At 40.0% G+C, this 11,311-nt stretch overlaps 1 protein-coding gene across 1 annotated transcript in view; it reads left to right on the top strand.

Annotated features, from left to right (window-relative positions):
* The first annotated feature begins 2,998 nt into the window (after window positions 1–2,998).
* Window positions 2,999–11,311, top strand: part of Pola1 (DNA polymerase alpha 1, catalytic subunit) — a 323,891-nt gene continuing 315,578 nt past the window's right edge. Inside the window, exons 1-2 of the mRNA XM_036175149.1 lie at window positions 2,999–3,256; window positions 8,311–8,435. Of these exons, the coding sequence (XP_036031042.1) occupies window positions 3,214–3,256; window positions 8,311–8,435 (168 nt within the window). The 5' untranslated portion in view covers window positions 2,999–3,213. The remainder of the gene's footprint in view (window positions 3,257–8,310; window positions 8,436–11,311) is intronic.

Genomic DNA, 11,311 nt, shown 5'->3' with positions numbered 1-11,311 from the left:
AATAGGTTCCACTAAATATAATAGGAAACCCAAAATTTGTGCTTTTATATATGTTTGATATTTACTTCTCTTTCATGTAGAAGTCTGGAGTTAGTCAGATTAAGTATGTTTTCTTCTCTCTTTTTTTTTTTTTTTGAGACAGGGTTTCTCTGTGTAGCTTTGCACCTTTCCTGGATCTCACTCTGTAGACCAGGCTGGCCTCAAACTCACAAAGATCTGCCTGCCTCTGCCTCCCGAGTGCTGGGATTAAAGGAGTGCGCCACCACTGCCTGGCCAGTTTAAGTATGTTATGGTGGCTCATATATAAGGACCCATATCTTATCATTTTGTTCCACATTTTCAGCATGTGACTTTACTTTCCAGTCATTCCATGACCCAAGATGGCACAGGACCTTTAGCCATCAAATCTGTGTTGCTGGAAGAGACAAAAAGAGAAGGGGGAGAAAAAGAAAAGGAAATAAAAAATAATTTTAATTTCAAATTTCTTTAAGTACCTGTCTTTCCCAGCACGCGATTAGTGAAACCACATTGTGTGGTATAGAAATTTGTTACATAGCTAAGCCTTTTTCTTGGTACAGAAAGCCTGGAAATACAGTGTTCTTTTTTTGTCAATGCACCTAGCTGAAAATTCATGTTCCATTGCTAAGAAGAAAGAAGAACATAGATAGATGCATTGTTGCTTGGCCTCCTCAAATGGTTAGTTAGGAAGGTCAGTGTGGTCAGTGTGTGTAAAGCACCACCATAACCAATAAAGTTTATCATAATCAAATGTATTAACTGATCAAAGTTTCTGCTAGCTGAAACACTTGATTTCATAATTTTGCCTGTTATATCCCTTTGGTTACTTGGTTACATTGATAATAACACCCTCATAAAATTGGTAGCTGTCCAGATAATTGTTCATAGTGGACTGAAAATTAATGCAAGGACTATGGTCTCTGTGATAAGTATATTTTGAAGTTCTTAATATGGAAATATACCAGTGTAGTTTGATACTGTATTTTTTTATATTGATCTGCTGATACCAGTTATAGGTTTAAAGATTGTATTTTCAGAGTGAAAACCAATGTTTTTTGAGTTATTATTCAAGGACAGTATAGTATTACACGCTTAAGAATTTGAAGCTACTAAACCATACTCTAAGAAAAAAATCCCTCAGAAAAGGAGAGCTCCAAGTGAAAGAACTTGCAACAGTCTCTGTTGCTTATTTTTTCTGTCACTGATGGCGGCAGTGAGAAGCTCTCTCATGTAGCACCATAAATGACTATAGTCACAAAGAACTACAGAATAGTTGTAAACTAAACGTGGGTGGCTTGGTATCTGCGTTAGTATTCCTCAGAAACACTGCATTGAGTATATACCCTCATTACTGGACTTCATTTTGATACTTGTCTATCCTTCATAGTGCCCTCTACTTTTAAAGGGTTTATATGTTGAAAAACTGCTGTGGCCTTTTATGATCTGTATATAATGTAGCATAAAATAATAAAATTCTTAAAAAAAATTGGTAGCTGTCTTTCAGGTGGTAGCTTTTTTAAAAATTTATTTTGAGACAGGATCTTACTATGTAGCATAGAATGGCCTGGAACCTGTTATCTCCTGCACCTTGAGTGCTGAGATTATAGGCATGTGCCTTTGCACCCAGCTCAGATGGTGGGATCTTTAATTTGGAAAAAATGTATTTCATTTACATATTTTGTGCTCATGTATGTATGTATAAGTGTGTGTGTGTGTGTGTGTGTGTGTGTGTGTGTGTGTGTGTGTGTAAGTGTGAGGAAAACTTGTGGAAGTCAGTTTTCTCCTTCTCCTTTCCACCATGTGGGTTCAGAGGATCAGACTCAGAGAAGAGAGTCAGCCTGGGCAGCAAGGCCATCTCACTGCTCCAGATGATGGGATCTTAATGGTATTGTGCAAATATTTTTTCAATTAAGTTTCACAATAACTCCTTAGATAAGTAGAAACATTTTATAAAAGAAGAAACTTAGTTCTCTGAAACCAGGCCAAGGTTATAGAGAAGTGTATGATTTAAATCCCAAGCCTGACTCCACCTGAGTGTTAAATTCTCCCAATGTTAAAGAGAACGTTAGAAACAGAAAGTATTTATAATTCAATCATCTTGGCAAAAGACACATTTTGCTTATGGATTTCAAAAGCATATGCATTAAATACATAAGTATTTGATATATTGTTGCAATTAAGTATGTACACATCAATTTACCCTTTGCTCTTTCTAATGTGAAATATCATTAAACACTTCCCATCTTTTGATTTCTCAATTATTTTTTCTCTTTAATTTTCGATCATTAAACCTTCCCTCTTCTTTTCCCTGTATCCATCTCTCTTTTTTTGAGGCAGGGTCTTCCTCTGTAGCTCATGCTAGCCTCAAACTTAGTAGTCCATTTTGGGTTCAAAGTTACCATCCTCTTGTCTCAACCTCCCAAGAGTGAAGTTTACTGGTAACTTTTTTTTTCCTTTGAGGTGAAAGTTGTATTTTTTGTAACAACTGTCTCTTAAAAGAAATAGACAAATGCTCAAACAAGCACAAACCATATAAGTCATTTTGTTGTTTTTTCAAATGCATTACATCAGTACTCATGAGGTCAGATTGTTGCTTTCGGAGGCGGCCACTTCAGCCATTTGCTTAAGATGGTGCACACACTTTTAGGTTATGACATACATTTTTGTGGATAGCCACACTCGGAGACACAAGAGAGCAGGCAAGAATCAGATTGTATATGGTGAGGAAGTCTCTTTTGGGGGGTGAAGGTGGGGAGGACAGAGACGGAGCAGTGACTGAGATGCAGAGACAGTGTCCCTTCCTTTTATGCCCGCCCGCATTTCTTTCCCCAGAAAATCATTTCTCATGACCAGAGAACCCCTTTTCCCACGAATCCTTCAGGATTTTTTAATAGCATGCGTGCGCCTGCGCAGTGTCTTTAGGAGGTTTCTTTTCAGCGCCCGACCGCTTCCTTCTCCAGTACTTCACAGGCCTCGCTGAGGTTCCCGCTTTTCCCGCGGGGGTCATCACAGGGCGCCAAATGCGCTCCCGCGGGAAGGCCGGGGGCGGGGCGCGGCTCGGCGCTGCACGTCAGTGGCCTTCCGGGCGGAAGTCCACAGCCTTCCGAGCCGCTGATTGGCTTCGGTACTGGCGCCTATCTCGGCCCCCGCGCCAGTTTCGGGCTGGTTGGCGCGGAATCTGGAGACTGTCTGTCCATGGCGCCGGTCCACGGCGACGACTGTGAACTGGGCACAAGCGGTGAGCGACGAGGGCTGCTCAGGGCATCTGGTTGGGAGTGTGGGGGTCGCGGCATGATTGAGTGGGGCGGAGGGTCTCTGCTTTTAATTCTTCCGAAGGTGGCGTGCTCTCGGACCGCCCCTCAGGTCTGTTTGGCGGGTGACTTTAATCTTTCTGGGCGGAGACCCTAGGGGCTTCCTTATGGAGTCACTGGCTGAAGGAATTTTTGTTTGGGAGGTTTCCTTCTCTTGTGACAGGCGCCACACTCGTCGGCTATTTTCATTTCCTTTGATGAGTCGCACACACGTGCGGGTTACAACTTCATGGCAACCTGTCTGGGCAGCGTTTGCTCTCCCCTGACTGGAACTGTTTCGTTGCTCCCTTCTCAGGTGTCGGTTTGAGGTCCGGGATAGAGCATGCGTGTGCTTCCGTTTCTAGGAAGTCCCAGGAAAATTGTTGGCATTATTATAGAGGAGAGAGCTGCAAGTGCTGTCACCAGATACAAATGCGTCTTGTCTTTATATGTTAAGAATTTTTCACATTCTGCGGGGAAATTCTTTAAGTGCTGCATAGAAATAGTATTCAGATGTAGTCATTTTGGACGAAGTTTGAAAAAAACAAAACAAAACAAAAAAAAACCCAAAAAAACTGTCGAGTAGCATTTTGAATGCCCTGTATATCAGGCAGTTTGTGAGTAGTAATCTTTTATTTCCTGAAATTATTTTCCGAAGTAGAACTCAGAAATGCAGATGGCCTTGTCTGATTTCTGATTTTAAGCAGTGTTCAACTGAAGTGTGACTTAACTTCAGTTCTAACCTAAAATCAGATACTCTTAGCCTAGCATCACATGGCCTGTCACTCAGTGTGCATCGCCATTAATGAGATCTTGCTGCCTAATCAGTTTCCTTTGCATTCAGCTAGTTTTAAATCACACGTTCCAAATTTTCTTAGCCTTTCTCTTTTCTTTGAAGACAAATTATTTTGGAGAGTCGACTAGCCTGGATTACAAATGGAATGTCAGATGTGAGAACATGAACAGTCTGCAGCCCCCCTATCAGTGATTTGTCTCTAAGCCCTTTTTTCACCCTAAAAAACTGTACTCCATCTGTGAACATCAAGAAATCACTCTTTGGAGGATACTGTGCAATCTTGAGACTCCTCTTAACTCATGGTGTTGATTAAGTATTTGCTGGGGACTTGTGACTGGAATTTTTCCTTTAGAGCAGAGGAAAAGATTGTTATGTGAAAGACGGCTGCAGGTTACTGTCTCTGCCTGCTTTTGGGGAGCGTGGAGGCTCCCCAAAATATTGAAAACAATATTTAAATCTTGGTGTTTTCCCCATTGTTATACTTTCTTACTAACTTGCTTACATGAAGCATTAGAGACATTGTTTAAAAAAAAAGAAAACAGACTTTTTTGTGTTGGAAGGTGGAATACATGGACAGTGGCAGCAAAAAACTAGCAAGGTGTGTAATTAGCTGTTGCTGTACATAGAAAGCCATCGGGGGTTTTAAATGATAAAAAAAAATCTGGTATATTGGTTTGTTCAGCAAATATTTATTATGTAGGTACTAGGCATAGGCACTCTGCCAGACTGGCATTAGCATGATGGGTAGGATGGATGTGGCTTCTACCTTCATGGAGTGAAGAAAAAATAGTCATATGTAGTGCCACATTGAGTCTTCCCTGAGGAAATTGCTTGCTTTATTTTTGCTTTCTGGAGCTAGACCAAAGTATTGGCTAGGTGTGATGTGTGGAGTGTACATATGTGTATATGTGTTTGATTATTCTACAACTATGCACACACACACACACACACACACACACACACACACACTCCCCCCACACACCATGCATTCATATATGCATACTGAATTTCTCCTGTACTGCAAGTACAGAATGAGAGAGCCATTCTTCTTTAATTCTTACAGCTTTATGGGGCAGATGTGTTTTCCCCTTTTCATGAGTGTGAAAGGGTCTTAAAAGTAGCTCTTCCTGTGTATGAAAAAGAGATTGGGAGTTTAACAATGATCAAAAAAGCCAGCTACTGGAATCAACTCTAGTTGCTTTAAATAAAAGAAATGTATTAGAATACTGTGTTGTTTGCAGTGATCATGTAGGACTGGAAAGCCTATCTGGTGGCTGCTTAGCTAGAAACAGTGATTACCACTGTGCCACAAAACTGGGCCAGAGAGAGGTCATTGCCAACTATGGAAAGATACTCAGATGTTGAAATTTATACCTTGAAATATACTGGCTTCACATTTTCAGTTCTGTAGTAGTTGCTATTTTTTGCAAACTTCCTTAATGCATGTCTCCTTCCTTGGGACATTAGCCTCCAATTTAAAATCTGAGCCTCTGTTTGTCATTGGTAGAGACTATTTTATATGTTCATAGCCTAGCTACAAGGCATCTGGGAAGGAACACCCACTTGTAGGAGCACCCACTATAGCAGGTCAAAGGCTCTGTGAACCCTGAAGACATAGGGGAGAGAATTTCTCCGTTTCAGGTACTAGGCAACTTAACAAGGTGAGCCTGTCATTGAGGCACATACCTACAGTCCTACCACTGTGGAGGCTGGGGCTGGAGGATCATCATTTAAGGACAGCCTGATTACCTAGCGAGACCCTATCTCAGAAAACAGTGAAATGAAATAAAACAAGATAACTGTTCACCAGTTAACTGGCTTACTGATGGTCTCGTGTCGCCCACTAAAAATGACAGAACTGGGCTCAAATTTTCCTACTTGCTGTGTATTCTTGCAAGGAAATTAGCTTCCACACTGGAAACACTTTTCACTTTCTTCTCTTTGTAATTTGGCTCAAGCCTCTTCCTCTGTTTCTGTCGCTTTTTATCCCATTTTGTGATGTTGAAATTCTACTCCAGTTTTTAGGCTTGCTGGAGACCTCTCCTATGAAACTTTCCTCAACTTCCTGGACTTACTGGTTCTCTCCATTTCCACTGAATTCTTTCTTTTTCTATGGCACCATTTAGGTCCTTTTGTATTACTTAACTGTGATAACCTTGGGGACAAGGAAGCTGTCTTATTTGTGTTTCAGACTTTGTGTAGTGGTACAGTGTTGGCCTGTGGAGTAAATCTGTTTAAGATCTAGAGAGTTTGTGGGGTGTCAAGGTCTTGAATTGAATGAATGAATACACTGAATTCGTTCTTAATGGCTATGCCCAATAATCTCTGAACCCTTTTCATGTAGACCTACTCAAGATTCTTTTTAATCATTTGAATGACACCCAAGATTTTGTGACTGTCATCAAGTATCTGCATTCTTTTAATTTTCACTTAATGCCTTTCTGAAAATATATTTAAAAGTCAAATGTGAATGTTAAACAATAGACTGAGATGCTACAGACATTCCATTTCCAGAAAGCTAGGGAGAAAACAAGATCTCTCATTACACTTTACCCTTATGATATAGTTTTCAACAGTTTATTGCTAACATTGGGTACACATTCTTTAGATCTTATTTTCTGATTCAGTCAGACACTGAGTCAAACAGCTTAATGTCACAAATGTTCCAGCATGGATGTTTTTAGGATGCCTCTTTTCAATGTCTCCTTTTCTGTGATTACTCCTCTTAATAAATCAGTCAGTATCAAATAAAATAAAACAATTTCACAGACATATGTGACAGTCATGCTGAGCCTAAACTTATGGCTGCCAGGCATTGTTGATTTGATCATTCACCATGTGTATAAAAGTCTTAATTCTGTGGATGGATGGATGGATGGAGGGATGGAGGAAGGGAGGGAGGGAGGAGGAGAGAGAGAGAGAGAGAGAGAGAGAGAGAGAGAGAGAGAGAGAGAGAGAGAACACACTAGTTTGTGATAATCCAAAGGATAGATGGCCAAAAATTGAATGAGTGAACACAAAGTCTTCTTATATTTCAGTAATTTTACAAAGGACATTTCAACCATTGCGAATTTTTACTATAGTCCTATAATGTCATAATATCTCTTTTGAAATTCCTTCAGCCAGTCTATTTCTCTGACATTTCAGGTGCTTTCTGTATACCCGCATTGGGTACATGCTACTTAACATTGTTTTAGAGCCCTTTGCTACTTGTCGCCCATGTTAGATTGTATGTTTCTAGGACTATGTCCTTTTTAATATCTGTTATATAGCATCTTGTACTTTGCAAAGGATAGATGCTATTTAACTCCTTTTGTTTTAATTAATGGGACACCAAATAAATTGTCCTTTTATGACTCGCAGGGTTGCTCATGACCTGTTGTTTCTGATGGAAATGTTGAGTCTGATATCCATCTTTCATGTTTCTCTACATGATTTTGAGATTTTCCTCTTGTTTAGGGGAAGACTAGGACTAGTGTGCTGCTTAGTTTTAACACAAAGTAGGATCATCTGGGAAGAGGGAACCTCAGTTGAGAAACCATCAGATTGGTCTGTAGGCAAGTCCATGGATGCATTTTCTTGATTGATGATTATAACTGTGGGTGGGCCCAGGCCACTGTGGGAGATGCCAACCCTGGGTAGGTGGTCCTGGGAGATGAGATATAAGGAAGGTAGTTGATTGTGGTTTTGAGAGGAAATCAGTAAGCAGCATTCCTTTATTTTATTTTTTTCTGTTCCTGACTCAAGGTTCCTTCCCTGACTTAACATGAAATTTAAACAAACAAACAAACAAACAAACCCTTCCTGAAGTTGCTTGTGGTTAGTGGTTTTATTATTATTATTGCTACTCTTATTATTTTGTTTTTTGAGACTGTGAAACCCTGGCTATCCTGGAACTCACTATGTACCTGGCTGTGAACTCAGAGATCCACTTGCCTTTGCCTCCTGGGTGCTGAGATCAAAGGAGTGTGCCGCCATGCCCAGCCTTGTGGTCAGTATTTTATCACAGCTACAGAGAAGTGAACAGAGGAAATTTCTGGAGAGTCACAGGATCTTCATATTTGGACATGAGTGTTGTGAATTATTTTGCATTCTAAAAATACTCACTTGGTTGAGTGTCTAGAAACAATCCTTTGGTTTTGAGGGAATATGGCTGGTAATTTTATAACATCTCAAACTCGTTTTTTTTTTTTTTTTTTTTTTTAGCTATGTCAGATTCAGGGAATTTTGTAGCTTCTCGAGCTCGTCGAGAAAAAAAATCAAAGAAAGGACGCCAAGAAGCTTTAGAGAGACTGAAAAAGGCTAAAGCTGGTGAGAAGTATAAATATGAAGTAAGTAATGTTTTAATCCTGTCTTTTATTTAGTTTACAGCTTGCAGGCAATTCTGTTGTCACCTTTACCTCGTTAGAAATATTAATACATTTAAAATATTTTTTTGTGGGGAGGCCAAAGGTAGAATCTAGGACCTCTTACATGCTGGGTAAGCATTCTACCACTGAGCTGTATTCCTAGACCTTTTTTCACCTTGTGTTTTGAGATTGGAGCTTACTAAATGGCTCATGGTGGTCTTGAACTTGTAACCTTTTTATTTCTTTTTTGTTTTTCTAGATAGGCTTACAGGGTTTCTCTGTGTAGTAGTCCTGGCTGTCCTGGAATTCGATTTGTAGATCAGGCTGCCCTCAAACTCAACAGAGATCACCTGCCTCTGCTTCCCAAGTGCCGGGACTAAAGGTGTGCACCACCACTGTCCAACATTGAATTTGTAATCTTAATGCCTTAAAGTTTTCCTAGTAGGTAGAATTACAGGCCTTTATCACTAGGCCTGGTTTATGCTTCTTACAACATAATAGTGAACACATGTGACATAAGGTAGATTTACAGATTATGGAGAGTACTAGACCCTTTAAAGTTGTTGTCTGGAGCTTTGCATGCCATTTTAAATTGAAGTATTACACCTGTTTTCCCCTTATTTAGCATACTGCATGTCCCTCCCTTTGCTTAAGGGAAATGAGAAGTGTTTTTACTTTTAATGATATTAAGTAGTATAGCTAAGCACTTTCTCAGAATTGTTCTTAAGCTCATTTGCTAGGGGATCGGCATTGGAAATTTGGGCCTTATTTCTTTTTGTTGTTAAGACTGAATGGGATACTCTTGACTGTTTTTTTTTAAAAACCATTGTTTATGGCCTATAGGTCAAAATCAGAACACACTACATTGTCTAGCCTCACCTTCCATACTCTTGAGTATCTTAACTGCCAAGGGTAGGAAGAGATTAACAAATACTAGAAGATAATAGCAACTAATATACTTTGAGTTAACACACATTCGAAGTGCTTTTACCAATATGCTTTTCATTAAATCTTTCCAGTGATATACGAAATAGATAGTATGATTAACAACACTTTTCAGGTGAAGTAATGTGGCACAGGAAGGTTAGTGAGATCCTAGTGGAACAGTCTTTATTTGAACCTAGGTGATCTGGCTTGGGAATATTCACATTTAACTCTGGCCTGCATTGTATTGGGGATTAGGCAAATAGAATGGATTTTGCCATTTGACACCATTCAAATTAAGTGAGGCTATGAGATCACAAAGAGTTGCTAGAAGGATTACAGTGAAGCAGGAGTACATTTTTTTGTTTTTGGGTTTTTGATACAGGCTTTCTCTATGTAGCTTTGGTTGTTTTGGAATTCACTCTGTAGACCAGGTTGGCCTCAAATGCACAGAGATCTGCCTGCCTCTGCTTCTTGAGTGCAGGAATTAAAGGTGGGTGCCACCACTGCCTTGTGAGTAAAGCATTTTTTAATGTAGGAATTTCTATAAATGAGTTCTCTGTGGCATTTCAGATGTTGGTGTTATATGGCTGAATCATTTTATACATGGTACTATTAATTGTATAGTCTAAAAAGAGTTCATGCTGGTCAGTAGCAGTGTGCTTTTGAAAGATAGTCTACTGGACTTGGGGTATGGAGTACTTGTCTAACAAGAGCAAAGCCCTGAGTTTTATCCTCCATAACACACATGCAGAAGAGAGAATAAAAAAGTTTCCTTGTGTCTTTTAAAAATATGTTTTTATTTATGTATATGTGTGTGTCTGCCTATGTGTTTGCACATGGGTGTGCAGGTACCCCTGGAGGCCAGATCTCTTGGAGCTGGAGTTATAGGTGCTTCAGAACCATCTCATTTGGTGCTGGGAACTGAACTCAGATCCTCTTAAGCACCGATCAATCCTCTCTTTACCCCGATCTTGCAGTTATTCTGTATAGTGGAAATCCAGTTAGCTGTTAACTACTAAGCTCTCAGGGCTCTGTGTTCAAGTTTTTTCCTAAGATCTTAGCCTTTCTGGTATATTTGGTATGTTTCCCCTTTAAAAAGGCAGACTACTAATGAGGGAGCAATTTTTTTTTTCCAAGACAGGGTTTCTCTGTATAACAGCTCTGGCTATCCTGGAACTTGCTTTGTAGACCAGGCTGGCCTCGAACTCATAGAGAGATCTGCCTGCCTTTGCCTCCCAAGTGCTGTGATTAAAGGCATGTGCCACCATTGACCAGCCAGGAGGGGATGATTTTAAATGAGGTTTGCCATATTCTCAATCAAGCAGGTCAGTGGCCTGTCACTATGGATAGCTACAGCAGGGGTGTGCATCTGTGCATTTATTTGCTGTAACTGTGCAGAGGTGGTCTGCTACTTTCACATTCATGGGCCAGTGTGATTTGAGAATTTACAGCTTTCACTGGACTTCCCACTTAGGTCACCATTCACTTTCTTTTTTTTTTTTTTTGTTTTGGTTTTCAAGACAGGGTTTCTCTGTGTAGCTTTGCACCTTTCCTGGAACTCACTTGGGAGATCAGGCTGGCCTTGAACTCACAGAACTGCCTGCCTCTGCCTCCCGAGTGCTGGCATTAAAGGCGTGTGCCACCACAGCCTGGCCCCCATTCACTTTGAAGGCCTCACTTTCAGGGAGGATTAGTGAGTGGTAAGACAAACAGATCACTCAAAAATGATTTCTTCTTTGACTACAGAATATAGAGCAAATTGTTTTGCTCATTTTTGGAGTGCATAAGTAAGGTATTTCCTTTGAATTTTATTTAGTTAATTGAACTGTTACTAAAATTAGTGTCTTTGCAGGGCATTTGTCAGTTACTGGTGAATGGTTGCACTATGCCTTATGCATTTGTTAAGTATAGGAAAAACTAGTCTAGAAATT

This window comes from Onychomys torridus, chromosome X (assembly GCF_903995425.1).
Source record: "Onychomys torridus chromosome X, mOncTor1.1, whole genome shotgun sequence".
Taxonomy (NCBI): domain Eukaryota; kingdom Metazoa; phylum Chordata; class Mammalia; order Rodentia; family Cricetidae; genus Onychomys; species Onychomys torridus.
Note: the sequence above shows the minus strand (reverse complement) of the source record. Positions and strands in the feature narration are given on the sequence as shown.